Here is a 19,132-nt window from a genome sequence, read left to right on the forward strand (position 1 = left end):
CACCCTGATGTATACCAATAAACTAATTTGAATCTGAATCTGAATAACCCTAGTTCTAGACTCCCCCACCATGAACAACATCCTCCCAACATCTCTCCAGTCAAGCTCCCTCAGAATCTCATATATTTCAATAAAACAACCTCATTCTTCTAATCTCCAATGACCATAGGGACAACCTACTCAATCTTTCCTCATAAGACAACCCTGTCATCCCATAAACTAAACTAATCAACCTTCTTTGCACTGGCTCCAATGTAAATATATCCATCCTTAAACAAAGAGACCAAAACTATACACAGTACTCCAGGCACGGTCTCATTAAAGCCTTGTGCTCTGTAGTAAGGCTTCCCAATTTTTTTTACTCCATCCCTCTTGCAATAAAGGCCAGATTCCATTTCCCTTCCTAATTGCTTGTTGGCCAGCATGCCAACTTTCTTTGTTTCTTCTGCAAGGTCAACCAGATTCCTCTGAGCACTAGGATTCAGTAGTCTCACATTTAAGTAATGCTCTGCTATTCTTCCTACCAGTGGAAAAACCTCACATTTCCTCTCATTATACTCCATCTGCCATCAATTTGCCCACTCAACTTTTCAATATCCCTTTGCAGACTCTTTGTGTCTTCCTGTTGTATTGTTAACAAACTTGGATACAATGACTCGGTCCCTTTATCAAAGCTGATTGCAAAACTCGGTCAAGCCAGGCCAAGATGATTAACTGCTTTTTACAAGAACTACACAAAAATAATTTTACAATTTAAAAGAAAGTATTTCTTAAGAGAAAAGAAGTAGATATGGCAGTCATCTTAAGGTTGCCGTTGAAACAGCAGTGAAAAAGAACCACAGGAACACTGGTAAAATCTTAGTCATGTTGGGAGCCAGTAGGCAATAAAACTTGATGCAGACCTTCACCTCACAGAAACTTTCAAGCATTCCTCAGGGCAGAGTCAGATGTCTTTATAGGAGTTAGTGGAGGTTTGCATTAGCATTAACTGCAGCAGATTCTGCACGGGTGTTGCTAACCCCAAGTGAACCTTGTATTCAAACATTTGCTGGCACTTAGCGATCATTCCTGGTGACAGAGGGAAATTGGTGTTGCGGGATATTCAATAAAGGCAATCTCAGAACTTGGAAATTCTGGGCCCAATAACTTGATGGTCATCGTAGGAAATTTGCTGGAAAGATCATTCGGTGCCTTGTGAATGTCTTGTCAGAGGAGGCTGGTAAGCAGAGACAATGTGGTTCTGGAAAAGATTGTTATGGCTGGTAGAAGTCCTTGAAGAGTTTACCAGGCTGATGCAGGTAGCACAAGTATGCATATTTGGTCTTTCGAAAAGCTTCTGACAAGGTAATCACAACAGATAAGTGTTCAGTGAACACGACCTGTGTTGGAAAGGGAATAGGTTATGTTCTTCAGCTTTTATTAGTTGTAGCCGCTCCATACAGAAACCAGTTAAGAATGCAGATTCTCAGGGATCTATACTAAAACAGTTACTCCTTGCAATTTGTATTAGTGATTGTAATTAGTAACTGGGGGCACTGAACATTAATTCTGTTGTTAAAGTTGTGCTGGTTTCAGAACTCTTGCTGGTTGCAATCTGATCCAGGTCCAGTGGAGAACTTGTCCCGTGTCATCTAGCTGACATTTAATGTAATCATGGTAGCAGCATGCACATTGCCAATCATTTTCAGGATCTGGGCACCACTGACAAGGCCAGAATTTATTGCCCATCCCTAATTGCTATTGAGAAGGTGGGGGTGAACCACCTTCTTGAACCGCTGCAGTGGTGGAGGTGCTCTCACAGTGCTGTCAGGGAGGGAGTTCTAGGACTTAGACCCAGTGATGATGGAGTGATGAAGGAAGGGAGACCCACTTCCAAGTGGGGATGGTGTGTGAGTGGGAGGGGAACCTGTAGGAGGTGGTGTTCCCATGTGTCTGCCGTTATTATACTTATTGGTAGTTGAGGTGGTGGCTTTGGATGGTGCTGTCGAAGTAGCCTGGGCAAGTAACTGCAGTGCATTTTGTAATCGTATATACTCACTGGTGATGGAGGGAGTGAGTGTTTAGGATGATGGATGGGGTGCCAATCAAGTAGTTTTGGCCTGGATGATGTTGAGCTTCTTGCACTCCAGGCAAACGTAGAGTATTCTGTCACATTCCTGACTCTCCTGACTTGTGCCTTGTCGATGGTGGAAAGACCTTGAGATGTCAGGAGCTAAGCCATAAACACCAGGATACCCAGCCTCCAAACTGTTCTTGTCAACATGGTGTCTATTTGGCTGATCCAGTTGAATTTCTGGTCAGTGGTGACCCCAGGATGCTGTTGGTGGGGGAATCCAACAATATTAATGACATTGAAGGTCAAGGATAGTTGATTAGACACTGTCTTGTTGGAGATGGTCATTGTCTGGCACTTGCAGTGCAAATGATAAGTGCGTACAATGCCAGGTTCTGAATTAAAGCCTGTGGAGGAAGAAAGGAGGCTTGGATGTCGAAGGGCACCTGGCCAATGTTGCGTGCCCATAGTGATAGCAAACAGGGCACTAGGATGTGCAGGCGAAATGCAAAACCAAGGACACCAGAGTGAACCTGTGCAACATAACATCACTGTCTAGTTCTGGTTTGTCTTGGAGATTTTGAATAACTTAAGAAGAGATTAAAACCTAGTCCATAATGCTTGACTTACACAATAGACCCAAAACTTGGGTTCATTTACCCTGGAAAATCGAAGGCTTTGAAGAGATTTGACTTAAAGTATCTAAAATAACAAGAAAAAAAGATTCATTAAAATAATGAATTAACACGTGGGCCATTTATTTGAAATGGGTAAGACTGATACTGCTGCACACAAGGTTCATGGGTTGTTGGGTGATGTATCTTGTGGTCATGGCTACTTCTTAGAACTCACCTAGAGAGGAATTTCCCTGATCATCTTTTCTCCTGAATTAATGCAATGATTTTCAGAGACGGTTTTTGGTTTTCCAGATTACATACTTCTGTTAAGTGGAGAACTTTGAGTCATGCTGGTTAGCTGTAACAAGGCTGATTTCAGTGCTGATTGACAAGCCTTTGCTCCTGTCCATCTTCTTGTCTGTTCCACCCCATGAACCATCTTCTAGCTCATTACAAAAATGCCTGAGCATGTGAACGAATGCCCAGCAAGGATTTGATTAAGCATTGTTACAGTGCAGTCCAAGGTTGAACAGGCTCACGTGCATTGACTTGCATTTAAAGAATGGCTCTTTGGATAAGATTTGGAGAGCTCTTGTACCCCTGAGCCTCATGAGGATCAGCACCTCCTTGAGGGTGGGAAGAGAAGAAATTAAAAACAATATTAACATACTTATTAACATACATCCATATAGTCCCCATGTACATAGTCATAGAATAAAGCAGGACTGAAACTGGCCCTTTGGCCCTACTCATTCATGCTAAACAAGATGCCCATCTAAGCCAGACCAATTTGCCCACATTTAGCCCATATCCCTCTAAACCCTTCCTATCCGTGTACTTGTCCAAATGTCTTTTAAATGGTCTTAATGTACCTGCCTCAACCACTTCCTCTGGCAGCTCGTTCCATATACTGACCACCCTCTGTGTTGAAGAAGTTGCCCCTCAGGTTCCCTTTAAATCTTTTGCCCTTCACCTTAAACCTATGCCCTCTAGTTTTTGATTCCCTTTCCCTGGGGGAAAAAGACTGTGCATTCACCCTATTGATGTCCCTCTTAATTTTATACACATACCATTCACTTTATTAACCAAATGGTTATTAGTGCCATTGTAACATCCATTTGGTGCAGCCAATTGTTACAACAGCACTAATGACTGTTTTGATCACTTTGCTTCCTGCTGCAAGCTTCAGTTCTGCACTTGACTTGGGTGGAGGGTTGGGTAGGGCATTGCACCATTGGCAGTGAGATAAGTGGAGATGGTGGCCACTATTGAGAGCATCAGCTGATTCAAAATCAGTGTTTAGGAGTTGGGGCCTGGGCTTTGAGTGATCACAGGGTCGGGAGAACAGCGTGTCTGGATCTCGTTGGAGAATGGGAAGGGATAAAGTTTCAGATTGGGATGGGTTGGGGGTGTTGGGGCAGGTGTCAGAAGGGTGCATGGTAAGCACAACACTTACTTGACAGGGGTCCCAGTCAGCAGTTTGCTGAGAAGACCAAGGGGTCCCAGGAGTGCTTGATAAGTTGTCTACATCACTTCAAAAGGGAACTTTACATGGGGAACAACATCATCCCATGCACACAATGCGGGACTCTCCAGTGCCTGGTCAAATATCCAGAATAATGTTGAAGTGCACAAAAATTGTTATTATTGTGATTTTCAACCTTCTTCAATTCTTTTCTCTGTGGGAGTGTATCCAGCACAACTCTTCCTTATGGTCATATGTTCCACATTCTGGCAGTGAATTCCACACTCAGAGGAAATAGGTCACTAATTTTGATCGGATTACCCAATGTGGCTGACAGGCTCCCCTCATCTATATGCATCTTGTTTGATGGATGTGGCCAAGTGTTGGTGAAGCAATGTGTCAGCACCTCTGAGAGAAAATTGGTGTAAAAATTCTCTTTTGATATTCTAAATGAGTACTTTATTACATTTAAACCTAGTTTTCCCCAATCACATGCAGACGGATAAATGCTGCCTTTTATTCTGGGGGCCAGATAAGGTCCTGAATAAGGAAATCCTTGGAACTCTCTGAAATTTTACAATGGCTCTTAATCTATTTGCAGAATTAGGAATTTCCTGTAAATCGCAGGAAGTCAGCTGAGAATCTTATGCAGGAGATTAGTAAACAATGAGCTACTTATCATCTCATCAGTGGCTCAAAGCTTCAAACAAATAGGTTATATACAGTATCAAAATACAATTGCGCAACCAGACATAATTAGTGAAGCCGTCATGAGCTGCATTTGATTCAAAGTGGAAGAAAAAGAGTTTGAAATTGTAAGTTTTAAATTTGTAAAGTTTTAGATTTCTTTTGACTTCAATGATAGGAGACCGTTTTCCCACAGTCAGACAAAGTGTGTTTGATTGCACACATACTTCCTTAATAGTGAATCCTCATGGCTTTTATATGTAAAGGGCTTTGAGGCTGTAGACCCAAGGGATCTTGAGCTGATCTGATCTCTGACTGTCTTGGGATGTGTATTTTGTATCCTATGAGCACACGTTATGACATTTCTTCACCTAAACTCAACACTGTTTCTGTTGCTCATTTTTGACTGGGTAGCTGAAACTTTTGTTTTGTAAGTTAGGAGGGACACACTTTTACCCCACTGTCTCAGTATTTGCAAGGGGTTCCAAGGAATAGCCTGATATTTGCAGGGAGTATCCAGTGGGAGAAGGTTATCTTAATGTAAATAAGGGTGATCACTGTCTTAAAAGACAACATGGGGACACATCAAAATTGAGTTTATTGTCAGATGCACAAGTACAAGTATGCAGAGGTGCAATGAAAAACTTACAGCAGCGTCACAGGCACATAGTGTCAGATAAGCAACATTCACAAGATAAGCATCATTCACAAGATAAGCATAAATTATACAAGAAAGAACACAACTAGAGCAAAAGATAAACAGACTATTGTAGTGCAAAGCAGTCAAAGTGATCATAGTGTTGCTATACTGAGGTAGTGATTAAGGTTGTGCCGGGTGGTTGAAGAACTGAATGGTTGAAGGGAAGTAGTTGTTCTTAAACCTGGTGGTGTGGGACTTCAGGCTTCTGTACCTCCTACCCAATGGTAGCTGCAAGAAGATGGCATGTCCCGGATGGTGGGGCTCTTTGATGATGGATGTTGCCTTCTTGAGGCAGCACCTCCTGTAGATACTACTGATGGTGGGGAGGGATGTGCCCGTGATGTATTGGGCTAAGTCCACTACCCTCTGCAGCTGCTTACGTTCCTGCGCATTCAAATTGCCACACCAGACCATGATGCACCAGTCAGGATATTTTCACACAGGGCTGGTGGGTGTTTAAAGCTGGCAGTAGGTGCTTTCATTGCATGGATGGGGTAAGTGGGTACTAGTATACAGACTTATGAATGGGGAGCAAGAGTGGTCATTTGGCCCTTGAACCTGTTCCATCATTCAATAAGAATATAGCAGTAATTTCAGCTCTGCATTCCAACCTACCCATGTCAACATTTCATCCCTTAGCGTACCGAGAATCTATCTACTTCTACCTTAAAGGTATTCAAAGACTCTTCTTCCCTTCTGAGGAAGAAGTTCCTCACCACCATGCAAAAGAAAAGTTTTCACCTCATCTCTGTCTTGTTTTTAATTAGTGAGACCTCGCTCTAGACCCTCCCATGAGCGGAAATGTCCTCTCCACATCCCCACCCCATCGAGAGCCCTCGGGACCAGCATTCTCCCTCAATCTGTATCACGATGCTGCTGGGATCTTGCTTCAAAACAGTGCTGCATCTGACACAGTCACAGGCTGGGTTGCACTACTGAGCTGGACCTACAAGAACAGTGCTATGCATGTTCCCATTGGGGGGGAAAAGGAGGACAAATGCTGTCTTGGAAAATGTCCCACCCAGTCAGGGACGGGTAGTTACCTTAATGCAAACCCTTTACCAAGCAGCTCAACATTGATGAGTGTTAATATTCAAGTAGGTAGGGGTACCTGGCCCTAATGATAACCTGATGAAAGGCTTCCAATATTCCCAATTTTGGGAATGATTCCCCTGTTTAAAAAGACATGTGTTTGAGGAATCCTCAGTTCACTCCTCGACATCCAAAAATGCTTCACTACAGAGATATCCAGTCAATAGGTGGGACGGGTTGACTGGCAAAGTTCTCTTTTTATAATCCCAGATATGGGCCTTTTGTTGTTTTTATGCTTTTCTCCCCACCAAGCTAACAGGACCGGTTGGAAGGTAATATTTCAGCTTCAGGTGGATGGGGAGAGGGACCCACTGATACCAAGTTTCCCCTTCTGTGTTACTGTCAGCTTGATTTTTGATTCATTCCACTGGAAGCTACATACATGCGGCCAAAAAATGAGCAGCCGCATGTAGACAGGACATTAATGTGAGGTAAAACTGGAATACTGAAATTGCTGGAAGTCTGAAATGAAAACAGAGGATGCTGTAAATCCTCAGGAAGTCAGGCAGTATCTGTGGAGGGGGAAACATTTCAGGTCAATGACTTTTCATCGGGTACATCCTGTCTTTGATTGGTCCTGCCTCATTTACTTTGGCTGCTAATCACAACTTCATGAACATACAAACACAGGAGTTAGGAGCAGGATTAGTTCACTTAGTCCCTCAAGCCTACACTGCCATTTAATATCGCAGCTGATCTGATGTCAACCTCATCTCTGCGTTCCCATCAAGCCACAGTAACCCTTCACCCCTTGCCTATCTCGCTCTGACTTGAAAATATTCAAAGACTCTGTTTCCACTGTCTATTGAGGAAGAGAGCTGCAAAGACTCTCAACCCTCTAAAGAGAATACTTAAGACAGAAATGAGGTGAAGTAGGTGACCCCTTATTTTTAAACAGTGGCCCCTAGCTCAAGATTCTCCCACAAGAGGAGATATCCTATCCACATACAACCTGTCAAGACCCTCAGGGTCTTGTATGTCTCACTAAAGTCCCCTGTAACGCTTCTAAAGTCCAGCAGACGCGGGCTTAACCTGTCCAATCTTTGCTCAGAAGACAACCACCCATTCCAGGTATCAGACTAGTAAACCAACTTTGAACTGCTTCCAATGGATTAACATCCTTAAATACTGATCAATACTATACCAGTACCCCAGATGTGGTCTCACTAATGAAATATAGGGCATTTATAGGTGATTTATAAGTGATTTTAAATTCTATTTTTGACTATTGATGCTAACTTTCGAATAGATTTTTAAGTGGCTTTGTACAGTGTATTCAAGAGAGGCAGGGGTGACGACTTTTGCCTTGCCTGCTCTGGTTAGATTATTCATCTTCTTTGAGAAGAACTTAACTGGATATATGACCTGGTTTATTTGGTAAATAAACAGCCTAATATAGATGTATCAGGGTATCTATCTCCTATTGCAAATAGCGTCAATTCCAAATCAAAGAAAGACGATAATTTATGTGATTTCATCTTGTGAACTAGTTATGATGACTTTCTTGGATTCAAATGTTCTGCCTCCCTCTCAGATTCATGTGGCTGTACCTCTTGTGCGCTGTCTTCCTCCTTACCGTTGGATGGTTTATCAGGGATCGCCAAAAGATCCGAGATGTCAAAGACAAGTACGTTCTCATCACTGGATGTGACACAGGTTTTGGCAACCTTCTGGCAAAGTGCCTGGACCGTCAAGGATTCCGTGTCCTTGCCGGCTGCCTGACCCAAAAAGGAGTGGACACCATGCACAGGAGCAGCTCATCCAGACTTAAAGCCATCCTGCTTGATGTGACTGACGACATCAACATCCAGAAAGCAGCGGACTGGGTCCAGGCACAGGTGGGAGAGAAAGGTAACAGTGAGCCTACTCTGTTGATCCAAGGTCCGAGAAAAATTCTTAACCATCTGAACAAAGTAAAGTACCATGACAAATTGTGACAGACTGTCTCCAATAGACACGTACAATACTGAGACTGGGTATGGTACCTTCTATAAGTGTCTGGTTGAGGTCAAGTAACTCAGCACAGATCCATCCATATATTCTCGAGTTATCCATGCTTTCCAATCACTAAATAATCACCAGGGCTGGGGAACAAGACTGACTTAATTCCCTGACCAGGATACTAAGGTTACAAAGGTACCACTGCTAAGCCCACCTGCAGAGATCGTGTCAATTCAGTATAGATCAGTTGCTGACTATTCCACTCTGGATAGTGCTAACGCACCTTTATTCCAGTAATCATGGGGAGGATGGTAATAAACTTCAATAGGATATAGGTATACTGGCAAAATGGGCAGGCAGGTGGCAGATGAAATTTAACACAGAGAGCTGTGAATTGATGTATTTTGACTGAAGGAATGGGAAGAGACAATATAGACCAAATGACACTGTTCTACAAGTTGTACAGGAACAGGGGGACCAGGGTGCAAGAGCAGAAGTCCTTGAAAATGGCAGAGCATATTGAGAGAGTCATAAGTAAAGCATACATAAATAGAGTCACAGAACACAAAGTAGGGAAGTTGCATTGAATCTTTATAAAACACTGGCTCAGCCACAACTGGAAGAATGTGAAGGTCCTCGAGGAGGTGCAGAAAAGCTTTACAAGATTGGTTCTCAGGCTGGAGGATTTTAGCTGTAAATCTGGACTGGGGAAGCTGGGGTTGTTGGAGGCAAGAAGGTTGAGTGGAATTTTTATGCACGTTTACAAGATTGTGACTGGGTAAATAGAAGGAAGTTCTCATTAGTGGATGCTTCAAGAGCCAAGGGGCCAGATTTAAAGTGATCTGCTGAAGAAGGGCGTGGAAACTTCAAAGCACAGAGAGTGACGGTGACCTGCCTGGAACTTGCTTCCTGTAGGAGTGGGGGAAACGGAGACAATTAGTGCTTTCAAAAGGGAATTGGATAGGCACTCGAGAATAAATAATTTCCAGGACTGTGGGGAAAGAGCAGAAGAATGGGATGATGCTCCACAGGAGGCCAGCATAGATTCGATGTCTGAATAGTCTCCTCCTATACTGTAGCAATTGAACGGCTCAGTGGCACAGCGGGTAGAGCCGCTGCCTCACAGCTCCAGAGACCTGGGTTCAATCCTGACCTCCGGTGCTGTTTCTGTGGGGTTTGCACCTTCTCCCTGTGACCATGTGTGCGTTTCCCCCGGGGTGCTCCGGTTTCCTCCCTGTAGTGAGACAGCCCATGGCTGTCACGTGACAGTAATGACACTGATCCCTGCTAGTCGGAGGACAGCATTGCTCCTCGGATCGGAAGTGATACCACTGTCAATCAAGGTGCGGCTCCACCCACCCCTCAGGTGTGAGACTACCTTTTGTCTCTGAACTTGCCTGACCATTGGCTGTGGCAGGCACCTTTGTCCTTGACCCCTAAACCATTGGCCCATTTAAATCACTCAGTAAGGCTCCACCCAGCCTCCTAGCACCATAAAAAGGGCTGCAATCCCCTAGCCCTTCCTCTTTGATGACTCCAAGAGTAGTGAGACAATGCTGCAGAGATCACTGGTAAGAGTGCATCACCACGTGGTTTGGGAGCGTTTCACTCAGATTCCAGGCAGTGTTAGAGCAAATGCTAGTATGGGTCAAGCATTGAAGTATTATATCCTGAAGTTGTACATTGTTATTGTGTGCTTGTGCGTATCATTTGCGATTCAGTTGCGTATCTTATCCTAGTTGCGATTTCCTTTGTGTTTGCGTTTGCCTTTGTGATTAAACTAGTTTTGATATCCAAAGCTCATGTCCAGAGTCCTTCATCCTTAAGGCCGAAAAGAACCATTTCACACAACACTCCCACATCCCAAAGTGCAGGTTGGTAGGTTAATTGGTGTGTGGGTGAGTGATAGAGTGTGGGTGGGGAATTGATGAGAGTGTGGGGAGAATTTTTTTTAAAAAAGGATTAATGTGGGATTAGTGTAAATGGCTGGTTGATGGTCAGTGCAGACTCCGTGGACTGAAGGGCCTGTTTCCATGTTGTATTTCCCCATGACTCTGTAACACTAATTCTTGCCTCTGTTTCTCTTCTCAGGATCTCTCTCTGCTCTCTGCAATTATGAGAAATTGTCCAGGCAGTTTTTGAAAGCAAGAAGTAATTAGACAGACATGACTGATCTTGTGTGCTTTTTTTCATCAGAGGGAGCCAAACCTGCACCATTTGTACATTCCCCTTTATTTATTTAAACACATTCAAACATTGAAACCCAGAATTGCCACAGTTGCTCAGTGATTAACAATGTCCATTATGGGTAATTTGTAAAGCTGAGCTTTGGCTCAATCAAGAGTCTTTTTTTGCTTTGTCATTACAATGTGTACAGTGAAACCTGACGATAGAAGATCTCAAATGTACCAGAGAAACAGGGCTGGTATCAGAAAACTCACATTATTCTTGTGCTTTTGAGCCTTACCTTGAGACAGAATCTCTTTCTTTTGAGTCTGGAAATAAAAGTTGCAGCTGGTACCTACTGACTCCACCAGCCATTGCTAATTGCAGGCATCTCCTTTCTGTTCCAGGTATCTGGGGATTGGTCAACAATGCAGGCAGATCTATTCCCGTTGGTCCAACAGAATGGCTGAAGATGGAGGATTACCATAAAGTCCTGAATGTGAATTTGCTGGGATTGATGGAAGTGACACTCACCTTCCTCCCATTGGTCAAGAAGGCCAGGGGACGGGTGGTGAATGTGGCCAGTGTGATGGGGAGGATATCATTTGCAGGAGGTGGATACTGCCTCTCCAAGTGTGGAGTGGAGTCTTTCTCTGACAGTCTGAGGTTAGAACCCTGACTTGCATCTTCAGGATCAGCCTTAAAACTTGCAAATATGCAGAACTCTTCGGCTTCAGCAGCACAAACTGTTTCCACAAAAGTAACCATTCTTAGCTTGTGATTTGTCTTTTTTTTTAAATATTATGAATAAGGGGTGTGTTTCAGCCCTACAGTTTTTGGTGGGGGGAGTTGTTTTCTGTCTGTTATTGGTGATCTTGAGAAAACTAATGGCCGATGTATTAGCTGTAGCAACACACAAACTGCTGGAGGAACTCAGCGGGTCAGGCATCAGCTATGGCGGGAAATGGACAGTCGATGTTTCAGGTCGAGGCCCTTCATCTGGGCTGAAAGGTAGAGGGGAGATGGCTGGTATACAGAGATGAGGGGGAGGGATGGGGCAAGAGCTGGCAGGTGATGGGTGGATCCAGGTGAGGGGGTGATGGGCAGATGGAGGGGAGGGTGGGAACAGCGACAGAGGCTGGGAGGTGAGAGGTGGAGGTGACAGAGGGCTGCAGGTGGTGGGATCTGACAGGAGAGGAAGGTGGGGCCTGGAACCAAATAAGGGAGGTGGGGAGGGCAGGTGGGAACAGTGGGGGGGGAGGGGGCCCAGTGGGAGGGGTGTGTGGGTGGTGGGTGGATGGAGTGGGTGGGGGAGGGGGAAGGGACAGGGTGATGGGGGTCTGGGGTGGGTGTGGGAGGAACTGGGGAGATCAGGAGGAGAGAGGAAAGGGACAGAGGGGGGGAGCAGGTTACCTGAAGTTGGAGAATTCAGTGTCCATGCCGTCGGGGTGTAGACTTACCAGGGGCAGTACAAGGGGCTGTTCCTCTAGCCTGGCAGCAGAGGAGGCAGAGGACAGACAAGTCGGTGTGGGAAGGGGAGGGGAATTAAAATGGCTGCAACCAGGAGCTGCAGACAGAACGCAGGTGCTCCGCAAAGTGGTCGCCGAGTTTGCATCCGGTCTCACCGGGGTAGAGGAGGCCACGTCGGGAGCATTGGATGCAAGAAACAAGACTGGAGGATATGTGTGTGAATGTATTAGCTGTGTTCAGATGGTATGGGTTGTTTGGTAGCTATTCTTGCTGTTGAGTCAGAGGGTTGTGGATTCAAGTTCTGCCCCAGCTCCTTGAGCTCAAAAGTCCTGGCTGACTCTGAGGCTGTGCTGCACTGTTGGAGGTACCATCTTTTCAACGAATCAAGACTTGCTGTGCTGGCATTGTGGGTTGCATCTCAGTTCCAGTCCAACCCTGGTACTTTTAAGGGGATAACTCATGCAGAAAGCAGGACATGCAAGCAAATGAATTAGGAGCAGGAGTAGGCCACTCGGCCCCTCGAGCCTCCTTCACAGTTTGATATGATTGTGGACTTTCATTGGGTGATGGTATTGAGAAAGGCAGAACTAAGGTGGGTAAATGGGATTGGTGATTGGCAGATCTGGCTCAAGGGGCTGAGGGTCTTCCTTTCCCAGTGTTTGAGATTTCTGCACTCTTGCAGTTCCCAATTTTCTGCATGCCCCTAGTCCACTACAGGTCTTCATGCCTTCAGGTACCAAAGCCCTCAGCTCTGGAGTTCTCACCCTGACCCTCTCCACCTCTCTCCTATTTTAAACCACTTTCAAACCCACCTCTTTGATCAGGCTTTTCATGTTGGCCTAACATTGGTAAATGGTTTGGGGACGTTGACCAGGTTAAAGCACAGGAGGCTGACGGGTGACCTTATAGAAGTTTATAAAATCATGAGGGGCATGGATAAGGTGAAGGGTCACAGTGTTCTTCCCAGCTTAGGGGAGTCTAAAACTAGAGGGCATCAGTTTAAGGTGAGAAGGAAAGATTTAAAGAGGACCTGAGGGGGAAGTTTTTCACTCAGAGGGTGTTTGAGCTGCCAGAGGAAGTGGTAGAGGCAGGTACAATTACAACATTTAAAAGACATCTGAATAGGTATGTGGATAGGAAATGTTTAGGGGGATATGGGCCAAATGCAGGCAAATGGGATTAGCTCAGAAAGACACCTTGGTCAGCATGGATGAGTTGGGCCGAATGGCCTGTTTCCTTTCTGTTATAACTCTGACTCAATGAAAAGTGCTGTATAAATGTGAGTTGTTGTTCCTACTGCACTTTTATTGTTAGAGTGCTATTAGTTGAAGTACATGACTTGAATCTTGTACATTTCCACTTTTTTTTTTGCTTCAGACGGGACATGCAATACTTTGGTGTTCAGGTTAGCATCATCGAGCCCGGATTCTTCAAAACAGCTGTGACAAACCTGGAGAGCATTGAGAATGACCTGCAGAGACTGTGGGATAGGCTGTCTCCTGAAGTCCGTGAGAGTTATGGACAGAAATACTTTGAAAAGTGTAAGTAGCCTTTAGCTGATTCCAGCTATCCAAAAACTCTGAAGTTGGATCAAGTTCAGTCACTTCTTTATGTCAGTAGGTTAGGTGTTAGCTGCTAACTAAATTCTGACATAAATGCGCAGCAAATTTATTGGTGTAAGAGCTTGTTTTGTTATAATGATCTGCGATGACACTGTCCTTCATTCTGGTCAGGGAGGCAGTGTTCTAATCTCCTTCTCAGCTTTTCCAGATTTTGAACAAGTGGGCACCCCTAGGGTACTACTCTCGAGTACTGAGGCCAATTGTAGTGTCCCTTGCCCTGGACAACCCTGGGATTGAAGCCAAGACCTTTTTTAGTTGGTATGGTTCAGTAACATTCTAGATGGTCCATTTTTCCTCAGAGATAACTGACAGAACTGCTCACTGACTTGCCATGGTCTGTGAGGAGATTGGTTGGTAAATTTTGATTTGCTTATATTACTAGGTTGATGGGTCAAGAATTTTATATATCACTGATTCTACCAAGTTCAGGGAAGAGCGAAGTGTTCACCAGCATCCTTGCTCTCTGAGAAAGTTAAGGATGTTAGGCTTGTCACTGAACACGCTAACAAACTTCCACAGATGTACCGTTGAAGGTATCCTGACAGGTTGCATAACGGTCTGGTACGGCAATTCGAATGCACAGGAACGTAACAAGCTGCAGAGAGTGGTGGACTCGGCCCAATACATCACAGGCACATTCCTCCCCATCATCGTATCTACATGACGCACTGCATCAAGAAGGTAACATCCATCATCAAGGATCCCCACTGTCCTGGCCATGCCATCTTCTCACAGCTGCTGTTAGGCAGGAGATACAGAAGCCTGAAGTCCCACACCACCAGGTTCAGGAACGGCTACTTCCCTTCAACCATTCGGTTCTTATACCAACCTGCACAAACATAATCACTACCTCAGTATAGCAACACTAGGACCACTTTGATCTATTTGCACTACAATGGACTTTGTTTTTTTTGTTCTAATTGTCCTTTCTTGTAAAAACTGTATATTTTATGTTTAATTTATGTCTCTCTTGTGAATGCTGCTTATCTGATGCTATGTGCCTCTGATGCTATGTGCCTGTGATGCTGCTGCAAGGAAGTTTTTCATTGCACCTGTGCACACGTACTTGTACATATGACAATAAACTTGACTTTGACTTTGAAGCCCATTTACATCTGCGGTTGGAGCAGCTTGATGTGTGGGGAGTGGGAGTGTGATGGTAGTTGTTAAGTAATGGGGGATTTTCCTATTCTAGTGAAAAGGAGTGAAGAGTCCCTATCAACAGTGCTGAGGTGGAGATGGTTCAAGTTCCTTTGTGTAAATATCACCAGCAATTTGTCCTGGTCCAGCCACATGGACACTACGGCCAAAAAAGAACACCAGCGCCTCTTGTTCCTCAGGAAGCAAAGGAAATTCGGCATGTCCCCATTGATCCTCACCAATTTTTACAGATGCACCATAGAAAGCATCCGATCCGGATGCATCACTGCTTGGTACGGCAACTGCCCATGACTGCAAGAAACTGCAGAGAGTTGTGGACACAGCTCAGCACATCATGGAAACCAGCCTCCCCTCCATTGACTCTGTCTACACTTCCCGCTGCCTTGGGAAAGCAGCCAACATAATCAAAGACCCCTCCCACCCCAATCATTCTCTCTTCTCCCCTCTCCCATCAGGCAGGAGATATAAAAACTTGAGAACGTGTACCACCAGACTCAAGGACAGCTTCTATCCTGCTGTTATCAGACTCTTGAACAGACCTCTTAACCTCAGACTCTACCTCGTCGTGGTCCTGGCACCTTATTGTCTGCCTGTACTGCGCTCTCTCTGTAAATGTAACACTATATTCTGCATTCTGTTTTCCTTTTTACTACCTCGATGCACTTACTTATGCATGGAGTGATCTGTCTGGATGGCACAAAGGTGTTTCACTGTATATTGGCACATGTGACAATAATAAACCAATTGCCAAGAATAAAGAGTTTTCTTTTTCTCTTTTGCCTTTCCAGATCTGAAGGTCCAGAGGTTTTGCTTGAACACATTATGTGACAGTGACCTGTCCAAAGTCACCAACTGCATGGAGCACGCACTCACTGCCCAACATCCGCGCACGCGGTACACAGCTGGCTGGGACGCCAAGTTGTTCTGGATTCCGCTTTCGTACATGCCGACGTTTCTTAGTGACTTCCTGCTCTCTGCCATAGTGCCAAGGCCTTCCCAGAGCGTCTGATAGATGGGGGTGAAAGTCAGTTGGCGGATTGGAATGTAGAGGAAGGGCTTTCCGGATTCATAATATTTCCAGGGCTTCCACTTGGTAGTTTCTTTTCTGTCACATCCCTTCCCCAACTCTCCAAATCCAGGAAACTGGATTACTGGCATCGTGCCTGAGGCCATTGAGTGGGCAGGACAACGCCATTGTTGTTTCCCACCCAAAGTGATGTCACCCCCTAGATGTTTCCTAGGTGAGAGATCATGTGCAGACTGAGTCCTTAGAAGTGCCAGTTGTTACTCTGTCATTGATGCATTGACTTGTACACTGAAGTAACAGTCACTCCCATTGTAAGAGGCCACCATGGCATGGTAAATGTTGGTTTCAATGCCCCCCCCCCCACCCCCGTGTTTACCTGAGATATCTCTCGGAGGACACACTAGAACTCTTCCTTGAACACAATAGGAGCAGAAGTGGGCCACCAGTTCCCTCAAGCTGCCCTGCTATTCAATATGATCATGGCTGATCTATGCTGGCCTCAATTCCTCTTCTGTGCCAGTTCCCCATCACCCTCAATTGTTCAAAAATTACTCTACCTCCAACCTTAAATGTATCCAGTGACTGAGCCACCACAACCCCTTAGGGTAGAGAATTCCAGGGATTCACCACCCACTGCAAGAAGAAATTTCTATAGACCTTGAAACTGTGTCCTCTTGTTCGAGACTCTTCCATTACTGAAAACATCTCAATATCTACCCTGCCCTGCCCCAGTTAGGCCTCTGATATGGGAGAGAGGGTGAAAGTGGGAAGAACTAGGAAGAAGTTCCAGCCTGGGTTACTAAGGTGCACCTGTCAATGGCGTGAGCAATGGGTCGGAAAGATGCCTGTTGCCAATCACACTCCAGAATCTACAACCAGGGCATCCACAACAGGCAGAAAATGTAATGTAGCTTACGTAAAAAGTTGAGCTTAGAATCTTGTCTGTACATGAAAAGTAAGTAAGTAGCTTCTAAGATAACTGGCTTTGTTTGCACAGTGGAGTTTAAGATATTCATACCAAGCCACTCACATCAGAAAGTTCAATGAAAGGTCAATGTGTCAAAAAACTGCAGATGCTGAAAATCTGAAATAAAACCAGAAAATGCAAGAAACACTCAGGTTAGGCAGCATCTGTGGAGGGAGGAACAGAGTTAATGTTTCAGGTCAGAGACCCTTCGTCAGAACTAGGAAAGAAAAAAAACCAGTTTCTTTTTCCTCTTTCCTATTTGATGAAATGTTAACTCTGTTTCTCCCTCCACAGACGCTGCCTGACCTGCTGTGTGTTTCCAGCATTTTCTGGTTTTATTTGGCCAGGATTGCTCCCTGAGTTGATCATGGGGATCTGTAATTGGTGTCAGCAGCCCTGGGTTAGGGAGTTGAATATCAGCCACCTTGTAAACTGTTGATAACTAGCCAGTAACTCACAGCTAAAACTGCAGGTGCTGGCACTAACACTTGGTTCATTAGTTGATCGCTCATTGAATATGCTCCCAATGCTCTCTGTCTGGATTCAGATGTGAATAAGCCCTGACAGAGCACTGGAGGGGACCCAGCAAGGAGTCTGGCTATGTCTTCAGGAGACTATATGATTGGTGAGTCTGGGGGAGGGAGTGAAATTCATTATCTCTGTAAAAGATCATTTCTCCAACTGTTGTCTTTATTAACAGCTCCAATATTATTATAATAATTTTGGCTAACTCATTTATAGCAGAGCTGAGTATACCTGAATCAATGGAATAAAAATTTCTCTCACTTATTTGGCTTAAAGTCTAATTCCTTTTTAACATCAAAAGCATTGAAGCAAAACAAACTGGTGAATGCCACCATTTATTCTTCATGTGAACCTACTCCCACCTCTTCATTTCACCTGGATGAAGTGCAGATTTTGTCATATTGTTCTGCAGTCAATATCATTAACTAATAACTCGTTAAATTTCATTATTTGGAGGGCAGCACTCCCAGCTCAGAGTCAGTAGGTTGTGGGCTCAAGTCCCACTCCAGAGACTTGAGCACAAAATCTAGTACATTGCCAAGGGAGCATCAGTGTTGGAGGTGCCATATTTTTGAATGTCAAACCAAATCTCATCTTCCTTCTCAGGTGGATGTAAAGCATGAAGGTATACCAGAATTGACTTTTGGAGGGGCGCACATGTGTGCTTAATGTTGTGGAGCGAACATGTGCCTTTACAAAGCTCTTGGTTGTTTGGTTGACTGTTGAGGTGGGTGTTGGCCAGTTTGTACATGTCCCCCTGGTGTAGAAAAACCCATGGTTCTGTTTTAAAGTACTGGGGAGTTCTCCTCTGTGACTGACTCATATTCACCTCTCAGTTAACACCACCAACCCAGATTAATTTGCTTTTCATTATTTGTAGGGGATCTTATTGTGTGCAAGGACTGCCACAATTCCTACATTACACAGTGATCACGCACTAAATCTAATTTACTGGCTGTTAAGCAGTTTGGGACATTAAAGTTGTGAAAGGTGCACTAGGAATGCACACTCTCTTTAACAACCTTACAGGCACCAGCGTTCTGTGCAGGAGTGTAGCCTGATGATTAAGTCACTGGACTTGTGCTGTTGATTTGTGAATGAGAGGTTGGGCTCCCTTCAACAGCTGCAGGGGAATTTAAGTTCAAGTACTTAAAGGAATCTGGAATTTTAAAAAAAAATCAACAATGGTGTCTATTGAAACTACCAGAAAAAACCCAGAGCTAACATCCTTCAGGGGAGGCAATCCATTGTCCAGCCTATATATGACTCCAAACCCATACCACAGTTGGCAGTGAAATAGCCATTCAGTATGAGGTGTAATTTGGGATGGCCAATGATGTGAGCTTCGCTGGTGATGTCCTCATCCTGCGACTGAAATCCCATCTATTGCCTGATGGTTTTGCCCATGCCATACATCAGCTGCTTAGTTTGCCAGTTGAATGACTGGACTAGATTCCTATTACTTCTGTGCATGTTCTACCAATGGAACCAACACACAATCTGCTGGAGGAACTCAGCTGGTCAAGCAGCATCTGAGGGGTGGGGAAAGGAATTGTCAATGGGATGGTCCTGAGGCAGGGTCTCGACCCAAAACGTCGACAATTCCTTTTCCCTTCACAGATGCTGCTCAACCCAGAGT

General features: G+C 44.7%; 1 protein-coding gene across 6 annotated transcripts in view; it reads left to right on the top strand.

The window, feature by feature from the left end:
* rdh5 (retinol dehydrogenase 5 (11-cis/9-cis)) overlaps positions 1-17,751 on the top strand; it is a 38,657-nt gene extending 20,906 nt beyond the window's left edge. For all 6 annotated transcript variants that reach the window (XM_052009691.1, XM_052009688.1, XM_052009694.1 and 3 more), the window contains exons 2-5: positions 8,149-8,465; positions 11,129-11,387; positions 13,569-13,732; positions 15,763-17,751. In XM_052009691.1, coding sequence (XP_051865651.1) covers positions 8,153-8,465; positions 11,129-11,387; positions 13,569-13,732; positions 15,763-15,983 — 957 coding nt within the window. In that variant the 5' untranslated portion in view covers positions 8,149-8,152 and the 3' untranslated portion in view covers positions 15,984-17,751. The remainder of the gene's footprint in view (positions 1-8,148; positions 8,466-11,128; positions 11,388-13,568; positions 13,733-15,762) is intronic.
* Positions 17,752-19,132: the final 1,381 nt, after the last annotated feature.

Source organism: Pristis pectinata, chromosome X (genome assembly GCF_009764475.1).
Source record: "Pristis pectinata isolate sPriPec2 chromosome X, sPriPec2.1.pri, whole genome shotgun sequence".
NCBI classification, from domain to species: domain Eukaryota; kingdom Metazoa; phylum Chordata; class Chondrichthyes; order Rhinopristiformes; family Pristidae; genus Pristis; species Pristis pectinata.